At 37.6% G+C, this 21,480-nt stretch overlaps 1 protein-coding gene across 4 annotated transcripts in view; it reads left to right on the top strand.

Moving 5' to 3' along the window:
• Positions 1–21,480, top strand: part of KCNH5 (potassium voltage-gated channel subfamily H member 5) — a 310,565-nt gene that overhangs the window by 16,205 nt on the left and 272,880 nt on the right. For all 4 annotated transcript variants that reach the window (XM_058567075.1, XM_058567076.1, XM_058567077.1 and 1 more), the window contains one exon: positions 9,778–9,901. In XM_058567075.1, coding sequence (XP_058423058.1) covers positions 9,778–9,901 — 124 coding nt within the window. The remainder of the gene's footprint in view (positions 1–9,777; positions 9,902–21,480) is intronic.

The raw sequence follows: 21,480 nt of genomic DNA, 5'->3' as shown, positions 1-21,480 counted from the left end.
GGTTGATGACTTGTTTTATGAAGGACCTAGCACTAATGTGGCTGTGGCTAATTTTCTCAACTATGGTTTTATAAAACATTCAGAAATGATAGAAGCAGTTCTTATGTCTGTCCTCCTAAACCCAGAGCACGTATTGCTAATGTGCAGTCATTAAGAGCTTGAGGTAAGGACTGGTGAGCATACCCGTCTGTTTACTTCACTTTCTGATGGTCTAGGTTAAAGGAATCAAACTTGAAACATAAAGATGAATGGAGAGCATATGTCCTAGACTATTTTTTAAAACTCTACGTTGGTTTTAAAAAACTCTCTGAGTTGCTAGATCTGATTCAATATGCAAGCTAATACTCTAGTATATACCTGGCAAATATCTAAATTGTCCAAATTCTATGTTAATGGTTAAAATCAAGTACGTATTTTGAAAAATGGGATTGAGAAAAGGCAACATCTCAACAATTCACTTTTGATTCCAACTTCTGTGTTCTTTTCCTTAAACAACTCTGCCTCCAAGCTAATCTGAGAATTAGTCCTCCCTGCAGTGAGATGCTTTAGGACTTCCCCTTCATTCCTAGTCTTCCTACTTTTTCATCTAAAGCAAAAAAAGAGACACCATTTCCCCTAGAAAAAGTTTGAATTTGCAAATATCTCAGTCAAGAATTAGAATTTAGCGAACTTGTGTTTTAGGTGCTGCTTCTGACCTCCTGGGGACTTGGGGCTTGGTGAGTCTCTGACTCATTGCAGAATAGAGTCCTTTTCCACACTGGAGATAACGTGTATCACATCTGGTATGATGCCTAGCACAGAGTAGGGGCTCTGCTAATGGTTGCTTTTGTGGTTAATTTTGTTATTACATAGAATTACTAGGGTATAAATGAAATAATATATCAACAGCAAATGAATAGTGATAACTGGGGCTCGCCGAGCTGGAGTCTTAATTTTTCCATTGTAGAGCTATTGAAAATGGTGTGATGGGGGCAGGGTAATAATTTTAGTAGCAGAGTTAACCAGGAACAGTTAGAGCTCTTGATCCAAATTCTAACCAATGTCTTGACAACAAGTCTGTTAATGAGAGAGGAAGGTCTGCAGGGCCTTTGGTGATAGTTTAAAGCATGTTTTTAAAACCATGAGATACAATTCTTCATTACGGTGTAAATTGATTTAATGGGTCTTGACTAGCACACTAAAAATTGAAACAGAATAGAAATAGAGAACATGTCATGTAGTAAGAGTAAGTGTTGTCTGAGAAATTTTTTCAGTTGTGTGTGTGCATGTGTGTAAACATATATTGAGTCACCAAGCTTCAATTAAAAAAAGTTTGAAAATCACCAGTTTGGATAGTTTCTGGGGAAAGAAGGTCTCCCTCAGTAGGCCCTTTAATGTTTATAGTCTTTCTTTTTTAGGACTGTGGGCTTCTCTTTCCTGGGATACTGGCAAGTCCTTCAGTCGAAAAGTAATTACTATATTGCAATTCTTATATGGACCGTAGGCATAAAATTTATAATCCTGAAGACTATATAATCCATTTGAGAAAACAAAAATTGCATATATGAAGTATTTAGAGAGGCATTACACACTAAATTTCATGATACCAATTATATAGAGATATCCCTGAAAGAATATATTAATTCATTTGTTTATTGATATAGTCAACCAATAAGCAAGCATATACTATGTGCCAGGCACTGTGTTAGGTGATGGTGGATCAAATGTGAGTGAAACTGACATAGGCTCTGTCCTTAGAGAGCTTACAGCCCAACAGGCAGATATGCATTAATCGTGTCATGACACAAATAGGTATAAAATTGCAACTGTGATCAGGGCTGTGAGGAAGAGGTACATTATGTCTAAAATTGTTAGGGATGACCTGGCCAGAAGGTCAGGGAAAGAAGGTCACTGATCATGACAATTGAGTGAAAATCTAGATAAATGTAGGTGTCAGCCAGATGAGGAGGATAAGGAATGGTGTTTAGGCTGAGAGAATGGCAAGTTAAAAGGTTCTACAGTGGGAGAGAACTTGAAGCTTACAAGGATGTAAGAAAAATCAGTGTGGCTATTGCACTCAGGACAAAGGGCAGAATGGTGCGAGTCAAGGTTTGACAGACTTTGAGGTCATTATAGGCCATGGAAAGAATTTTGGCCTTCTGAGAGCCAAGATAAGCTATTGATGAGTGCTAAAGCAGGGAGGAGACATGATTCACTTTGAATTTTGAAAACACCTGTCTGGCTTCAATGTGGACAATCCATTGAAGGAATCCCACAGAGGGTGGGAGTACACCAGTTAGATAGCTATTGGCGTGCTCTAAGGAAGAGATGATGGAAGGCTGGAGTTGGGAGGTGATGGATCCAGAGAAATGGAGAGATTTGAAAGAGTGTTAGGAGATGAAGTCAATAAGATTTGGAAATGGATTAGATATAGGGGTTATGAGAAAGACGTTGAAAGATGGCGCTCCGATTTCTGGCTTACATAATTACGTGGATGTTGAGCCCATTCTTTAAGATAAGAAACACTAGAAAGGCACCTGATTTGGGGGAATGAAAGGTCATGGACATGTTCTACTGAGGCACATTTAAGGTATCTAAGAAGAGAGTCAACTTGGATATCAAGATCTAGAGTTTATAGAAGAGGTCTGGTTTGGAGATACAAAATTATGAGTTCCTGAATCTATGAAGATAGGTGAAAATAGAAGAGGAAGCAACGTGGAGGAACTCTAATACATACTCACTGGATAAAGAATGTTGAGCCTGCAAAGGAAATGAAAGAGTGTCCAGAGAAACAGTGGAATGTTGTTCTATGGAAAGCTAAGGATTGAGAAATTATTAAGGAGGGAGTGGTTACCAATGCTTGTGAATTGTCAAGTGAAGAGTAAAAACCATCTTTTGGGTTTGGTGACTTGGAGAGGTTTTTGGTGGTCTTGGCTGTCTTGGAGTGGTGAGGACAGAAGCCAGACAGGAATGAGTTGAATAAATAGTTGCTGAGGAGATGGAACTCCTTTATGGAAAGTTTATCCTGTGAAGGGTTAGAGACAGATATGGTGGTAGCCAATGGGGGATGTGGGCTGAGCGGTACTCAGTGAATGTGTCAAAGAGAAGGTAGAGTTGAGCTGGTTCTTAAAAGTTTTGAAAGGCAAAGGGGTGGAGGAAAAGTGTTTCAAGTGGATAGTGGGCATCATGAGTGAATATATTTTGGGGACATATTGAAGAAACTGACCTAACTGCAATAGTATGGACTTGAGGAGTAATGAGAAATATGTTCGTGTAGGTAGGGAGGGAGAGGCTGGATTTCAGAGGGCTTTGTAAGTCTGGAGAACATTTGACCATGTAAGCAGTTTGGAGTTTGATCTGGATGAAGAGTGATAGGATGGAGACAGGGTTTCAGGAGGACAAGTGAATGTTAGTCTGAAAATCAGACTGAAAATCAGGATGAGTTGAGGCGGGGAGACCATGTAGCCAGCTGGATGGACTGCCACAGTTACCTAGGCATGAAGTGGGGAGCATATGGATTAGAGAGGGTAAACTGACTAGGACCTGGCCTGGGCTAAGAGGGGAAAGAAGTTAATTTTTGATGATCATATTGTAAATATTTATAATTGATGCTATCCATAAATCAAAATATCATATATTTATAGAATAACTTTATGAAGAATTTTTGCAGGACTAAGCATTTTAATCTCTACTCTGACCATCCTATGTACCAAGGAAACGTAGTATTACCATTCTCATAGCTAAGGTTCAGCTCAAATGCCACTGTATTCCTAAAACTTCTGATTCTCTGGTCCTCTGTCCTCCTTGTGTTTTCTTTTAAATTTGAGATATAATTTATATGAGGTAAAATACGCAGATCTTAAGTGTACAGTTCAGTTACTTTTGATAAATGTGTAACTTATACCTCTATAAAAACGGAGAATAATGACCTTCCCCAGAAAGGTCTCTTTGCCTCTCTCCTGCCAGTCCCCCTGCCATCCCCTTCAGAAATCATTGTTCGGGTCTCTTTCACCATAGATTAGCCTTGCCTGTATTTAAACTTCATATGAATGAAATCATAGTTTCTGGCTTCTTTCAATCATCATAATGTTTTTCATATTCATCTGTGTTGTTGCATGAATCAGTAGTGTGTTCCATTTTAGATCAGATTAGTATTTATTATATGAATATACCACAATTTTTAACTTGTAATCCATTCTCTTGTCGATGGACACTTACATTGTTTTCAGTTTTTGGCTACTATGAGTAAATCTGATGTGGACGTTTTCATACAAGTGTTTTTGTTAACATATGTTTTCATTTCACTTGAGTAAATGCGTGGGAGTGAAATTTCTGGGTCATAGTTGAATACTTAACTTTACAAGAAACTCTTTTCCGAAGTGACCATACAATTTTATATTTGCACCGGCAAGTTATAAAAAGTTTCAGTTGTTCCACATTCTCGTCAACATTTTGTACTGTTAGTCTTTATAACCATTCTAGTGGCTGAGCAGTGATACATCGTTGTGCTTTAGTTTGTATTTCCCTGATGCGTGATGGTGGTGAGCATCTTATTCTTGTGCCGATTGGCCATGTATGTCTTCTTTTGTGAAATGTCTGTTCAAATCATTTGCTGATTTTGTTAATTGGGTTATTTGTCCTTTTGTAGAATTTTTTGTATATTCTGGATAGAAGGTCTTTCTCAGATACCTGTATTGTGAATATTTTCTCTCAGTCTGTGGATTTTCTTTTCATTTTCTTGTCAGTGTCCTTGAATGAGCAGTTGATTTTAATTTTGATGATGTCTAATTTATTTATCAACATTTGCTATTATGGTGATTGCTATATGAGTCTCATCTAAGAAATTTTTGTCTTGCTCAAAGTTGCAAAGATTTCCTCCTATATTTTCTTTTTAGTTTTCACTTTTGTATTTAGGTCTGTGACCCATTTTAAATTATTTTTGTATGTGTTGTGTGAGGTAGGGGTCATGGTTCAATTTTTGCTTATATGGGTATCCAGTTCTTTTAGCACAGCTCATTGAAAAGACTTTTCTTGATCCATTAAACTGCCTTGGCATCTTTGTGAAAAATCAGTTGACCGTTTATGTCAGGTTCTATATCTAAACTCATTAATCTGTTTCATTGATCTATTTGCCCTCCAATTTCAAACTGTTCTATAGCTGTATAGTTCTCCAAATTAGTTCTTTTTTTCTTGATTTTATTTCGGGTTATTTTGGGTAATTTGCATTTTCACAAACATTTTATGATTATTTTGTCAATTACTTCAAAAAAGCCTTTTGGTATTTTTATTGGGATTGTATTGAATCTATAGATCTTTTTTTGGAGAATTGACATCTTAAAAATATCCAGTCTTTTAATTCACGTGCATGGAATAGCTCTTCATTTGTTTAGGTGTTCTTTAATTTAACTAAGCAGCATTTTTTTGTTTTCACTCTATAGGTTTTGCGTATCTTTTGTTAAATTTATTCCTAAGTATTTTATAGTTTTGAATATTATTCTAAGTGAAATTGTTTTTCTTTTTCCAATAGTTTAGTGCTAATATATAGAAACAAAATTGTCTTTTGTATTGACTTTGTGTTCTGCAACCTAAATTCACTTATTAATTTTAGATGAATATTTTTTAGGATTTTCTATGTAGATAATCATCCTATCTACAAATAGAAAAAAATTACATCTTCCTTTCCAATATTTATATCTTTTGTGTTTTTTTTTTTCTTTTTTGCCTTATTTCACTAATTGGACCTCCAATAAAATGTTCTGTATAAGGATTGAGAGTATACATCCTTGACTTTTTCCTGATCTTAAGGGGAAAACATTAAATATTCTACCTTTAAGAATGATATTAGCTATAGGTTTTTAAGTAGATATCCTCTATCAGTTTGAGAAAGTTTCCTTCTATTCCTACTTTGCTCAGAGATTTTAATTATGAATGAGTGTGAATTTTGTAAAATGCTTTTTTCTGCATCTATTGAGATATAATAATACGGATTTTTTTCTTTTATTCTGTTGATGTGATGAATTACATTGATTGATTTCATAATGATAAATCAACCTTACATTCATGAGACAAAACCTACTTGGTCATGATCTGTTTTCTTTTTTGTGTATTCCTGGATTCAATTTGCCAATATTTTCTTCCAAATTTTTGCAACTACATTTACAAGATTTATTGGTCAGTAATTCTTTTTTAACAGTCCTTGTCAGATTTTGGTATTCTGATAATGCTGACCTCATAAAACAAGTTAAGAAATGTTTCCTCATCTGTTTTCTGAGACAGTTTGTGTAATATTTGTATTATGTCTTATTTAAATATTTGAAAGATTCACTGAACCTGGAGCTATCTGGGCCTTTAGTTTTCATTAATAGATAGTAAGTTATTCAGATTTTCCATTTATTTTTGTGCCAGTTTTTGTAAGGTTTCTTTTTTTTTCAGAAATTTTGTTCATTTCATCAAAGTTTTAAAATTCATTGGCAAAAAATTGTTTACACTATACCTTTATTGTCATTTGCTGTCTGTAATATATCCGGCGATGTCCTCTCTTTCATTCCTGATGTTGGTAACTTATGTTTTCGCTCTTTCTTTTTTTCATTATCAGTCTACTTTAAATGGCTCTTTTAAAACAGTAGACTATCAGTTTTCTTTTTTTTTTAAATCCAGTCTGAAAATTTATCTTAATTAGTGTGTTTATCCCATGTACATTTAATGTAATGCTTGATATGGTTGGATTTAGGGCTACCATCTTTGATTTATCTTCCATTTGTCCCATCTGTTTTTCCCTTCTTGGCTTTTTTGGTGTGGCTTATTATTATTAATATTATTTTTAGTGTTTCTTTTTTATTTCAGCTAAAATACCTATTGCCTTTGTTTTAGCGTGATTCTGTCAGCAATGAATTCTCCCAGCTTTTGTTTCTCAATATGTCTTTATTGTGCCTTTATTTTTGAAATATGTCTTTGCTCTATATGAAAATCTAGGTTGATGAATGTTTTCCTCTTAGTATCTTAAAGATGCCATTCCGTTGTTTTCTGGCCTCCTTTGTTTTTCATGATTAGTATACTGTAATAATTATCTCCCTCCCTCCACCCCCTCAACACACATTAAAAATGTATCTTTTTTCTTTGGATATTTGTAAGATTTTTTCCCTTGTTTTTCATTTTCAGCAGTTTTATTGTCATCTTCCTACTGTGGCTTTGTTTGTATTTTTCTTGCTTGAAGTTTACTGAGTTAAGATCTGTGGGTTGTTATTTTTCATGCCAACCTGAAAAATTTTAGTCTTCATTTATCCAAATAACATTTATGCCCTATTCTGTCTTTCTTTTTTTCAGACTCAGCTACGTATATTTTAGATTGCTTGATATTGCCCCGTAGAACATCTTTTCAATCTGTTTCTCTTTTTTGCCTCAGTTAGCAAAAAACTGCATTGCAAATGCAAATAACTTGCCTTGATATGTTTTTAAATTGTCTTTTCTTTTTTAGTATCTAATATACTGTTAAATGTATCTAAAGAATTTTTTATTTCAGAGATTATATTGTTAATTTTTTTGTTCCCACATCAACCTCTCTTTCTATTGCTATTTTTCCCCTTAATTATTGTCACAGTTTTCTGTTTCTTTGCATGCCTAATAATTTTTTTTTTTTTTTTTTTTTTTTTTTTTTTTTTTTTTGTGAGGAGATCAGCCCTGAGCTAACATCCGCCAATCCTCCTCTTTTTTTTTTTTTGCTGAGGAAGACGGCCCTGGGCTAACATCTGTGCCTATCTTCCTCCACTTTATATGGGACGCCGCCACAGCATGGCTTACCAAGCAGTGCGTCGGTGCGCGCCCGGGATCCGAACCAGCGAACCCCGGGCCGCCGCAGCGGAGCGCGCGCACTTAACCGCTTGCGCCACCGGGCCGGCCCCTACATGCCTAATAATTTTTAATCATATACTGAACATTATGTTGATGCATTGTAGAGATTTTGGATTTCATTGTATTCCTCTGAAGAGGGCTATATTTTATTTTAGCAGGTAGTTAAATTACTGGTAGGTCACTTTGATCATGATTTTAGCTTTTTAATTTTTTTTTTTAGTGTGAGTCTATTTTCTACATTTTTTATATTAGTCCCAGGTCACAGCTCTTTATTCTGGGATTTGTTTCTTACTCCTAAAGCATGGCTTTCTGTGGCTTAAATGGAAAGCTCGAGGTATTTAGCAAGCTTCTCTAACTTGAAAGGACTTGAGCTCTTCTAGCACTGAGCAACTGGTGAAATTTCTGCCTACCTCTTTAGTCTGCTGGTCATTGCTAGGCTGGATGGGTTCTTTGTAGTCTCATCCTGTGCACGCACAGTTTAGGTCACAGAGAAGGATTTGAGGTGGATTTATATATGAGTTGATGGCTCTGTAAGTTAAATGATCTCCACCTTCAAGCTGCTATAGCAGCCCCAGATTGTGACCTTTGACTCTTCAGCCCTGTACAAATTTTCTGCTTGAGCTCTCACTCCATGAACTGTACAAACTGGGAAGTGCTCTCAGGGGAATGGACAGTTAAATGATATCTCACCTAACGTATCTCTCTTTTTTCTAGTTTCTGTCTACTTTTGGTTGTTTTTTAAGTGCCTTGAAACAGACTTTTTTCTGTATTTTGTCCTATGCTTCTTGATTTAGCGTCTATTTTGCTAAATTGTAATTGATTGTTATATACTTGTTTTTCTTAATATGTAAATTTTTTGAGAGTAAAAGATCTTTCTTCTATCTCATTTTCTGACCTACAGTAGTGCCTTTTAGTTAGCAGCTACTTAGTAAATGTTGAATTGCATTGTTATTTTTATGAAGACCACTGTGAGTCAAATTTAAACTTAAAGCCTTATAGTCATAAACTCATAAATTAATATCTCTTTTAGTAAAGTACTCTGAATGTGAATTCAAGGGAGATTTTTTTAGGTAGATATTTTGATGTACAATATTCCTATAAAAATTTTTACTCTTGTTAAATATTTATTTTAAAAATAATTTTTAATTTTTATATTTTAACGATATTTTAATTCTTTAAATGTTAACATGTTTATCCTGTGATCTACAAAATTGCTAAAGTTACTGCCTAAAACTATTTGATTTACAATCAAGGTTGATACCAAAGGATATTATTTTTGTATTAATTTTTATACCTAAAGCAAAACCACTTCTCCATACAAAATAGATCAGAGATGTTTCTTTTGTTTAGAATAATGATTGTTTCCAAAGTCTGTGTAGCATGTGGTTGAAAATAATATCTTTGAATAATTTTATTTTAAAAAGGGACTCTTCAATGTTATTTTAAATTAGACTTCTCAAGATCAATCTAATGGACAAAGAATTTGTCCCATCATGTCAAAATTACATTAACAGAATTTTTGGAGGAGTCTCCCAAATTTGCCTCTGTTATCAAGTTCAGTATTCTCAATTTGTGGAGAAGTGACTATAGCCATAATCTTAATAAATTAATCTGTGTTTAAGTGTAATTATTATAGTCATTAATATTTATTTAATATTAACTATACTTTGTTTTCATAGCTTAGAGTATATTTGAATGCAAAGAGGTATTATAAACCAGCTTCTGTTCAATGGAGTTTTACGTTTGTATGCAAATCTTGTACTTATTGCAGATCTCATTTGGTGATCATGCTAAACTGATTATGTCAATTTCAAGAATAGAATTTATTATTTGTACCATAACAAACCATAATTGCATTTGTCTATCTTTATGAATTTGTCTTTTGGATTACTTGAAAGAAGTACATTGTTAAATGAAGCTAAAAACTTCCCTTTCTTCTTTCTTCTTTAGAATCGAGTTTCTTACTGGGAAATGCCCAGATTGTGGATTGGCCTGTAGTTTATAGTAATGACGGTTTTTGCAAACTCTCTGGGTATCACCGAGCTGATGTCATGCAGAAAAGCAGCACTTGCAGGTATGTAATGGAACAGCTCAGGAACCTTTTCTGAAGTTTACCTACATACTGAATGTGATTAAAGGGCTTAAATTTACTTAGACTCACTGTGATATCTTGATTTATGATAAGAAATATATATTTGGTTTTCCACCCAGTTCCTGGCACAGAGCTCCTAACACCCTTGGAATTGCCTATGATGAGAGCGATAAAGATGTCTTTTGTTATGTTAATGAGGTAACTTTTGGAAAGCCCCTTGGTAATCTAAGGATCCGGGATGGTTGCTGGGGGAACCAACCATGTGATTAGGAGGTTGGAACTTTCAGTACCCCCCGCCCCCAAACTCCAGGCAGGGGAGTGGGGCTGGAGGTTGAATCAATGGCCAATGATGTTATCAAATACAGCTATGTTATGAAACCTCCAGAAAAACTCAAAAGGACTTGTTCAGGAGCTTCTGGTTTGGTGAACACAGGAGGTGCTGGGAGAGTGGCGTGCCCAAAGAGGGCGTGGAAGCTGCACGCCGTTTCCCCGTGCTTTGCCCTATGGGTCTCCTTCCTCTGGCTGTTTCTGTTATACCCTTTTATAATAAACCTGTACTTTAGTAAGTAAAATGTTTCCCTGAGTTCTGTGAGCCGCTCTAGCAAATTAATCGAACCCAAGGAGGAGGTCGTAGACACCTCTGATTTATAGCCAGTCCATCAGAAGTACAAGGTACAACTTGGACTGTTACCGCACCAGGTCCGTTTTTGCCTGCTGCCCAGAAAGCCAATCACTGAGACGACGAGATCGCAGAGAGAGAGGGTTTAATCACAAGGCAGTGTCGGGGGAAGAGGGAGAATCACCCTCTGCCCTTTCCCTTAAGGTTCTTCTGGCTGGCCAAATAATCAACAAGACAGGTTAGCAGGAGAAAATAATACCAAGTTTAATAACATGTATACATGGGAGAAAGCAGTAACACTGCGTTTCTCAACACAATAGCAGAAATTCTCGTCTTAAATATCATTTTCAGCCAATGACAAAGGAGGATTTTGGGGGTGGGGGGAGTCAGTTACAGGAGATTACCACTAAAGCACAGTAAACAAGAGTAAGGTTTATTATGTAGCTCAAGGTCTCACCTTCCACATTGACAAGTCACTAGAAATGAGCTCATCCCCCTCTCTTCTCCAAACAGAGAGGGAGATACCTTTACAAATGAAGATTTCCCTTATAAATGTAAATGATTGTCTGGCAACTCTTCGCAGGGTCATCCAGAGAATGTGGCCAGAGAGACAGAACTTCTGATAAGAGGGGCTTGTTGGTGCCTTTCCTATTGTAACATTTACCCTATGTTATCTTTACAGCCATCATGATAGATCTGTTCCAGGAAGGAGCTACCATGTCAAATTCTTTAGGCAGTTAGTGGGGGAGGTCAAATGTCCCTAGAGAAAACAACCAAGGTAAAGAGATAGATTTCTGGGTGGCCAAATCTTGATCTCCCACAGCAGCCAAGTGAGGAAAACGGGAGAACAAGTCTCAAATCTGCCTCTCCGAAAATAGGGACTCAGGAGTATTTATGGGGAAGGGGGCAAGGTGGTCTGAAATGATTGGAGGTGAGGAGAGATGAGGTAATTGATGATCTGCACAAGCGTAGTCAGGCTTCATGTCTCTTTGTAGGATGCACGTTCACAGAATGGCAGCGTTAGCATGCCCTGAGGGTGAAGTTCCAACCTCTTGCAGTCAAAAGGGCCCAGTTGATGGGTTGGTGGTCTCACCCCGGCCTGGAGTAGACAAGGGGTTCAGTTCCTGAAAAAATAGCTCAAACATCAATTACCATGGTGACCCCAACTCCAGGGGTATGTTACCTATAGGAACCTAGTGGGAATCAGATAGCATATTACCTAAATAACACAGTTAACAATGGGTAAGTTTATCATGCAGATTTAAGTCCTCATCTTCTGTTCTACTAAGTTTCTAGATAAGGCCATTCCCTCCTGCTTCCTGGTACAGGGAAGAAGATACCTTTACAGATGGAGATTTTCTTTTCAAATGTAAATGTCTCATAAAGGGTAACCAGAACTAAGAATGGGCTTAGCACAGACCCATCCAGACACTGGAGATGTCTATGGTGATGGCCTATTCTGGGGGCAGGCCTCCCATCCCAAACTCCTTTGGTTAGTTAGTGGGAGTGGGGCCAAAATGTCATTCAGGCAGAGACATATTCTGAGCTGGCAAATTCCAATCCCCCATAGTTACTAGCTGCTTAATCATCAATGGCTGTTTGCCACTTTCAGAACTTGCAATTGGTATGTGAAGCGGAGGGCAGTCTTGTGGGACTGAGCCCTTAAGCTGTGGAATCTGATGCTATCTCTGGCTAGATAGTGTAGAATTGAGTTGAACCACAGGACATCAAGCTGGTATGTCCTGAGAATTGCTTGTTGTTGGTGTGGGGAACGCCCCCTCCCACCCACCCACACACGTTGGAATTGCTACCAGAACCTATTCACTTACATGTAAAAACTATAGGGTAAAAATTATATTAGAATATTAAGGAGACCAAATTGTCAATGAAAATATATAGTTTAAGAGCCATTGGTGAGAACTTTTGCAAAGAGAAATATTTATGCATATCTCTGAATTTATTCATTAAATAAATATTTTTGGATCACCTACTATGAGCCAGCAACTGTTCTAGGTGTGAGCGATCAGAGGAGCATCCTATATCAGGGAACAACTGATGGCATTGTTACTCGAGCATTGGGTCCTTGTTGTCGCCCAGGATGGAAATCAAGAGAGACAACAAATGGGAGTAGAAATGTAACAGTTTATTAGCTTGTGCACAAGGGAGGCAACAAGGGAGCGGTTGGTGAAAGGAAAGGGGCAGTGTGACTGGTTCCTTAGGGAGCAGGGTTGTGAAACCGGCAAACAGCCATTGATGATTAAGCAGCTAGTAACTATGGGGGATTGGAATTTGCCAACTCACAATATGTCTCTGCCTGAATGACATTTTGACCCCCACCCCCACTAACTGACCAAAGGAGTTTAGGAAGGGAGGTATACCCCAGAAAAGGCCATTACCATAGACATCTCCGGCTAGCTGGGTGGGTCGTGCTAAGCCCATTCTTAGTTCTGGATACCCTTTACAGGAGACATTTACATTTGTAAAGAAAATCTCCATTTGTAAAGGTGTCTTCTTCCCTGCACCAGGAAGAAGGGGGAATGGCTTTACCTAGAAACTTATCAGAATGGAAGGCAAGGGCTTAAATCTGCATGATAAACCTGCATGATAAACTTACTCATTGTTAACTGTTGTTTGGGCAATATGCTATCTGACTCCCACTAGGTTCCTATGGATGACATCTCCCTGGAGCCTGGGTTACCATGGTAATGGGTATTGGAGCTATTTTTTTAAGGAACTGAACCCCTTGTCTACTTCAGGCTGGATTGAGACCACCAACCCATCAACTGGGCCATTTTGATGGCAAGAGGTTGGAACTTCACCCTCAGGGCATGCTAATGCCGCCCTTCTGTGAACATGTGTCCTACCAAGAGGCGTGAAGGCTGACTAAGCTTGCACAGATCATCAATTACCTCATCTCTCCTCACTTCCAGTCATTTGGACCACCTTACCCCCTTCCCCATAAATACCCCTGACTCCCTGTTTTCGGGGAGGCAGATTTGAGACTCGTTCTCCCGTTTTCCTCACTTGGCTGCCTTGTAATTAAACCCTCTCTGCAATCTCGTCATCTTGGTGATTGGCCTTCTGGGCAGTGGGTAAAAATGGACCTGGTGTGGTAACAATTGTGGGGCTTTTATCAGGCAAAGGCTGGGGAGGAGTGCCTTGTCAAGGCGTGTAGAGGCGGGGTTTTTCTTGAGCTTGCCTGTTGTTTGACACGTCACCACATGCGTTGCATATATCATTAGCATGCTAGCTCTCCACCCCTGGTGTGATTTTACTATGGTAATGGGGTAACAGGCACCTTTAATCAACTCATGGGTGCTAGGGCGCGTGTGTAAACCCAGGAAAGTCCCGAGGCTGCGGAATATGGTTCTTGGTGCTCTCTGTCTGATTCTCCTAGCTTGGTGGCCCTGTCTTGTTAGGCTGGTTCCTGTCTGAGCATCAGCACTTCTTGAGCTGCTAAAACTGTCTTGAATAAAGTAGAGTGAACAACCCCCCAGCAAGTAGGACCTGGTTCATGAACATTTAAAGAACATCAAGATAAAGTTCTTACATCCTGTGTAAATCTCACGTACTTTGTGATGTTGGTACGTTGTACCATTGCTATTTTATTTGACTTATGTAAAACAGAATCTGGCATTTATATTATTTATAACAATTCTTTAGAAAGCATGCCATAACTGTGAACTTAAAGAGAATATTACAAAAAAAGATCATAAAAAAGAAAAGAAAACTATATAAGGAACCAATTTAGAACTGAAAACTTTTTCACAATATTTCAGTAAGGCCAGATGAGATGTTTTTTCCTTGAGTTAATTTTTCTTTAAAACTTTCACTTAACTAAGCACCAAAATCATGTTATTTTTAGAACTATAAGGGATCTGAATTATTTTCTACCCCAAATCCTTTGTTTTTCAGAGGAGAAAACTGAGGTAGAATTATGTTAAGGGACTTGCCCAGGAAAACACAGTGATTTATTTATCTTTTTTCTACCTGTTTATGCTGCATGTATGCATATACAAATATATATATTCTGCATTTTCATGGAGGGCAGGTCTTTCTTATTATACCAGTGAGTCTAAACCTGACTACATGTAGGAATCACTAAGAAAGGTTTTGCAAAACACAGATTCCCAGACCTCACCTCGAACCTATTGAATCAATCACCCAAGGTGTGTAGGTGGGGGCAGGAATCAGTACTCTTAGCCATCAGCTCAGATGATTCTGGTGCTTAGCCAGGTTTGAGAAACAATCTGTTCAAACATCCTCTTCCTTTACTTACCCTCTCCCAGTGCTCCTCATTTTTCTCTCTACTAAAGTCGTTTTCACATTCAGTCTTCACTGCCAGGTGTGAAATTGGTAAGCTAGAGTGATGAAAAACTGTCGCCCCTCGTTGAGAAACTCTCTTTGGTGGCACTGATGTCTTTTATGCCTTTTTATCTGTTGGGTGGATATTAGCTCTTGGGCTAACGTTTCACTAAGGGGTGTGTGATGAGTTCTGGGAGGGTAAGGTTTGCATTGAGAGTCTCTGCTCCCTTATGTCTCAGCAGGTTTAGGTTAGGAAGAAGTTCCTTTTGTGGTAAACTTTACCTGCAGAACAGGATCTGTAGAGAGTTCCAGGGAACGTAGATGCTCCCAGACCCATTTCTTCTTCTTGGACTGCGAACATCCCATCATCATGCCATGCCTGTTTCAGAGCCATCTTCCACCTGGAGGTCTTATGAATCCCTCAATAAGACGTGGTTTCCCTCCTCTGACTCCCCATAGTTCATTGTTTGGCATCATCATCTGGCCTTACCCTAGCTTTTCTTCTCCCTTAGGTTTTCACTGCTATTGCCTTTGTTGTCACTTTTGACAAGTATTTCTCTTCATCTCTGGATATATTGTAAAGTCCTCTGCCATCTCTTCTTGCTTCCCATGTATCTGCCCCCACCCTAGCCTGTTTTCTTTGGCATGTGCAATTTTTCCTACAAAAGGGTTCATTAAAAAAATGCTGGAGTGTTATGTTAGTATATTCTCTCCCCTAAAAGAATTGCTTTTCCCTCCCACCGCCAGTGCCAGATTAAATGCCTTGAAGGTAAAGATTCCATCTTGTTCGCTTTTGTATACACTATAGGACACAGCTCCGTGTTCTGTGTCAGTATTTGTTGAATTAGATTGACTTGTTTTGCAACAAACCCTAACCTAGGTCTCATATGCTTCTGTACAACATGCTTTTATTTATTGTATTTCATCCCAACTGTCATGGTGTTTGAGGTGGGTGAGAGAGCAGAGAGCTTTGGGTTATGTTATGCTTTACTGTGGAAAGAAGTACGCAAATCTCTCCCTAACTCTTCTTCACTATTGTTAGGAAGACTATTTTCAAAATAATAATATTCTTAACATAAACAACTGTTACTTGATTGCACAAAATGCCCCGTGTGTTTTGCTAATTTAAAAATTGCAACCAGTCTAATGCCCTCACAGAGCAGTGAAGACCAGCATCTGATATATGAGCAAATGATGTTTGAGCCCTTCCTTGGAGGCTTTTCTTAGAGGCATAGTTTATTCTAATGTACTCCCCTTTAAAACTTCCTCATCCCTTTTTAAAATTAAACTATACCCATTTTATGTTTACAGGAGCATTTTTAGAAGAATGAAGACCTGGAAATAATCAAAATGTCCAGTAGTAGATTTGTTAAAAAATATTATGGCAAAGCCCTGACTTTCTAAATCATATTGGAAGGATAATGACACTGGAAGAAGCTGACAACATATCATTAAGTAAAAAAAATCAACCAACCAACCAAACGAATAAAAAAACCGGTTTACAGACAGCATCTGCATCATGATTCTCATTTTTTTACATATAGCTTTTTCCCATTTCCTGTATAAATCTATAAAATGATTTATATATGATATAAATCATTATATATTTGAATATGAGACACAAGGAAACAGAGGGAGGAAAGGAGAAAATTATATACACATTTAGAAATACAGCATTAATAGCTAAATGTTATTAGAGAATTTTGAAATCACTGAATTCCAATTGAATATGGAGATAAATCATTGACACCGAGGATAACCTTGTAAATAATTCAAAGAATTTTATTGATTTTAATACTGGCAAGTTTTAGACAAGCATAACAAAATAAGAAACTATAAATCAGTGAGTGTCAGTTTGTGTGGAAAAAATATGACGCTTTATATGCTGAAAAAAAGGATCATGTTTTATACACAATCTGCATTGGATGGATTAAAGTCAATAGGATTAAAGTAGTAAATGGGTGAAGATTACATGTCCTATTTTTAAAATATTCAAATATGAATTGTTTTATGGGAAAATTAAAAAAAATAGCAATTTGTGATTTTACAATATCAAGAGGCTAAGATTTATTTCTTCTGTTTTCCTATCTTTTTCCTTTTCTGTCCTTCCCAACCCTTCCCCCATTAGACCAGGTGCACAGAATGGAATTAGGCACACTCCTCGGTTTATCCCAATATTATCACTGGGATCCCTCTGGGCAAAGTCTCTGTTTAATTTTATTTCTTTTCCCCTTCATCCCATCCCCCTTTCTCTTCCACAGTTATTCATTATAGTATGTCTTTCTAATCCGTCTTCCATTGTTTATTAAATATGTATATTCTTGAAATGATGTTGCTTTGTGTGTGTTTGCTTTTAAGACCTGCATAATTCATACCATGTGGTAGGATTTATGGCTTCTTACTCTTTTCACTCGACACTATGTTTTTGAGATTTTTTTATGTTGCTATGTGATAATCTATTTCATTATATCTGACCATTTCATGGTGCTCCAGTGTCTTCAGGGTCTTCATTTTATTTATCCTTTCTGCTAGTCGTGAACTCTAACTTCTAACACTTTGCTACCTCAAACAGCTTGGAGATAAACATCCTCATAGATATCTTGTGAGAAGTTTTCTTCTATGCCCAGAAATAGGATCACTGGATAGTAGAATATGTGCAGAATTGGTGAATTAACTCCTATCAGACTGCTGTCTAGAGTGGCCTTCTGTCTCCACTCTCACCAGCCATGAGCGAGGGTTCCAGTTTTCCTACATCCTTGTACTTCGTCATAGTATCTAAATTTTCTGTTTTAAAAAATCTGATGTGTACTATGTACTGTCTCATTTTTGTTTTAGCTAAAATTTCAAAAAAATATTCTTATGACATTTCGGGATTCCTAGGACTTTCAAATCCAGTCCATTTTATTGTCTAATAATGGCGTTTCCAAGCCTTTGGACTGTTTTGCTGTTTATTGAAGGACACAAAAGTATTGCATGTTTAAAGGAGATTACATGCTTTGGGGGAGCTGCATTTAAAAGCATACGATCTTATCTCATGACCCCTGGGAGGCCCTGACATTCAACACCCACTATCATAGGTTAGGTAGAAAGCATTTCAGCATTTTACCTTTCATTAAGCTGAAACTTTTAAAAGCCCAGTCTGCTTCTTTTTTTTTTAGGATTGCAGGGTGAGAAGAGCAATCATGTAAGTGGGGAGGATTGGAGTAGTTAGATGCTTTCAAAATCATTTTTTTCAGGAAGACCCATTAATAATCTTTTACCTAAGCCATCAAGTTACATAATGAAGCAGAGATATTAAGAGACACTTTATTGGATATATTTCACCAGCAGTTTTATTGACACAGGATTATCTCAGCCAACAAGAGCACATTACACATGATGGATGTCACTCAGTCTGGTTCCACTTGGCTGAGGGCTGTGCTTCCCATGGTGGCACTCAGGGAAAGTGTTGAAGGCAGATGTTCCTCAGTGATGTCACACTCCAAAGGTTAGAGATGTCCAGTGCTATCTCTAGTTTCCCTTAATTACATGTCATGGATCTACCATTTATGATTCTATCTAAATCCTTTTAAGCCCATATAAATTAATGAGTTGTGAAACCTTTTGGTTATGATCCACTATATAAAGTAATGCTTTGATTTATTCCAAAATTACTTATTTGAGAATTTTTTTTTTTTTTGGTGAGGAAGATTAGCCCTGAGTTAATGTCTGTTGCTAATCCTCCTCTTTTTGCTGAGGAAGATTGGCCCTGGGCTAACATCCGTGCCCATCTTCCTCTACTTTATATGCAGGATGCCACCACAGCATGGCTTGATAAACGGTGCAAAGGTCCGTGTCCAGGATCTGAACCTGCAAACCCTGGGCTGCTGAAGCGGAGCACGTGAACTTAGCTGCTATGCCATTGGGCCGGCCCCCTATAAGAGATTTTGAAATCTGTGTTCGTATCTGTTTCTAAATTCTCCTCCTACTCTCTCTCAGGCTTCTTTTTTGGTCCTTTGACTACAGATCTCAGCCCATCATCCCATTAACTTTTGTGATGATTTTCCTCTTGTGGCTCATTCTGAGCTGGGGACCACATTTGCCAACTGCGTTAAGTCAATCTGTGTGGTTTCTGTGATGAAGTATTTGCTAGTCTGTGACCTACAGCCTCTGGATAATGTTATCCTTTACTGGTGGTGACTGAATGTTTGTGGTGTGTTAGTCCAGGAACATTGTTGACCATTAGCAGATTAGGATAGATCGGCAGAACTCATGACTAGGTTCTATTTTTTTTCAGTTTGTAAGCTTCCTTTCTCCCTTGAAAGTCTGTCAACATTATAGCCATCCTTACTGTTAGGTCTCATAATGAGGCTTGTTTGTGTGATTTTGATGGCAGCATAAGGGATCCTAGAATAAGTAAATCCTGCTATAAACCAAAGCCACCTGTCCCCAGAAGTTTCCTAGGACACAATATACATGAAAGGTATACTGCCAAATGCTCAGGCAAGCTGGATATGGCCTAGGCCAGGCCTGAGGAAAACTTCCCCGTACTTCCAAGACCAAATCTCACCACCAGTTAGTGTGGCAAGAGAAGTGGCCAGATTATCCAGGGGCAGGCCATGGGTGAGTTTATGCTACTCACAGCCTCACAAAGAAAGAAGAAACAAGTGGTATGTGTCTCCCTTTAAGACTCGGTGACCCTGTCCGTTAGCACGCACGGCCCAACCCCTGTCCTAGAATTGTGGAGAAGCCAGGGAGTGGTGTTGGGGCCGGAGGGGCCTTCTTCTCACCCCACTCATAAAAAGCATTCCAGTAATAACTCAGCCACAGTACAACACATAATTTGCAACTTCATGTGCATCATCCTTTTAATCCTCACCCTCTGAGTTATATTGACGTTACCTTCATCTTGCTGATGAGGAAACTAAGAGTCAGAGAGGTTGGTTATATGCTGTGCCCGTGAATTATACAGCTTGTAAGTGATCTTCCAAGTGCAGTGCTCCTCTGTTATACCATGACTGCTCAATATTACAGAAGAGATGGATTGCTTCTGTGTGTCTAATTTTATTTTCCTTCCAATAAAATAACGGTGCAGTTGTGGAAGTCATTTATAATTACTGAAGGGGAGCTTGGAGTTCTGTCTAAGAGAACAATTTGATGTTCTATAATTTTTTTTATGTGCCCGTTATGTATTCCTGGAGGATATTCAATACGAGACACAAAAACTGCATAAAATTATTATATATGGTTTCTAAAGCCTGATGATTACCATTTCTGAAACTTGGGTCCCCTCAAATTCCATTAACCATTCAAAGACTGCATTGAGCTTCAGCCTTCTGGAGTCAGGCTGAGGGAAACCTCGATAAAGATATTCAATATTTACCCGTAAAAAAGCCAAGCAAACAAACAAATGTGCCATACCCACAGAGTACGTGGAACCACTGATTTAGTCAGTATAGTTTGGGTAACTTTGGATGGAAATACTTTCCTAGTTTGAATTAACCTCCAGAACACTTGCTCTAGAAGGATGGACTGTACATTTCAGACATTCTTTATAGTTTCTTTTGAAGTATCTTTTATTATTTAACTGCTGCATTTCATTACTTCAAATATATGTTCTGTCTCTAGAAAAATGTGGTTTAATAAACTCAAAATGAAAAATATGAGTGAAACAATGTAAGAAATAAAAGACTTTTAAAATGTATTCAGATTGTAATAATGTGGGATTTTTTCTTAAAGTGCCTGTATATTCTTAGGACAGACAATTTTAGCATTGGGAGGGCTAAAATAATGAAGAGTATATTATAGAATTTTCATACTTTATTTAAAAAATTGATTGTTTTCATTTTCTCTTCAGAATTTTAGCTGAATTAGACCTGTGTTGTATTTCTTCTTAAGTGGTATTACAATTTCCAAAGCAGATTCTTTTTTTTTTTTTTTTTTTTTTTTTGTGAGGAGATCAGCCCTGAGCTAACATCCGCCAATCCTCCTCCTTCTTTGCTGAGGAAGACGGCCCTGGGCTAACATCCGTGCCTATCTTCCTCCACTTTATATGCCACAGCATGGCTTACCAAGCAGTGCGTCGGTGCGCGCCCGGGATCCGAACCAGCGAACCCCGGGCCGCCGCAGCGGAGCGCGCGCACCTAACCGCTTGCGCCACCGGGCCGGCCCCCAGATTCTTTTTTTTTTTGATTTGAGTTGTAACTTAATTTTTAATCCTATTAGAGTTTATTTTTCACAATTTTTATCCTAGTTGCCTGTTATGTTGTAGCTGCTTTCTTTTTATGTTTTTCTGTTGGCCAGTTGTGAATGTTGTATTTCAGATTATTGAACTATAGAACTCTGACATTTAGTAATGGGAGTAAAATGATACTTCTTTTTTTTTTCTTTTTCTAAAGACCACAAATATTTAATTAGCTTAATTACCCTTATCTTAAGCTTTTTGGTTTTGTTTTTAATGTTTTCTCTTTATTAAAGTGTCTTAAGATTAAAAATAACAGTCAATAAAAAAACTGGTTAATTAAAAAAGTTCACCTGTCTGTAAAAATTATTATAGTGTTAAACTAATGTTTTACTTTTTGGAGGGTGTTTATTGGAAAATAAATATTTTTATTTTTTTGCCTTTATGCTCTTTAACTGAGAAAATTGTAACACCTTC

This window comes from Diceros bicornis, chromosome 24 (genome assembly GCF_020826845.1).
Source record: "Diceros bicornis minor isolate mBicDic1 chromosome 24, mDicBic1.mat.cur, whole genome shotgun sequence".
NCBI classification, from domain to species: Eukaryota; Metazoa; Chordata; class Mammalia; order Perissodactyla; family Rhinocerotidae; genus Diceros; species Diceros bicornis.
Note: the sequence above shows the minus strand (reverse complement) of the source record. Positions and strands in the feature narration are given on the sequence as shown.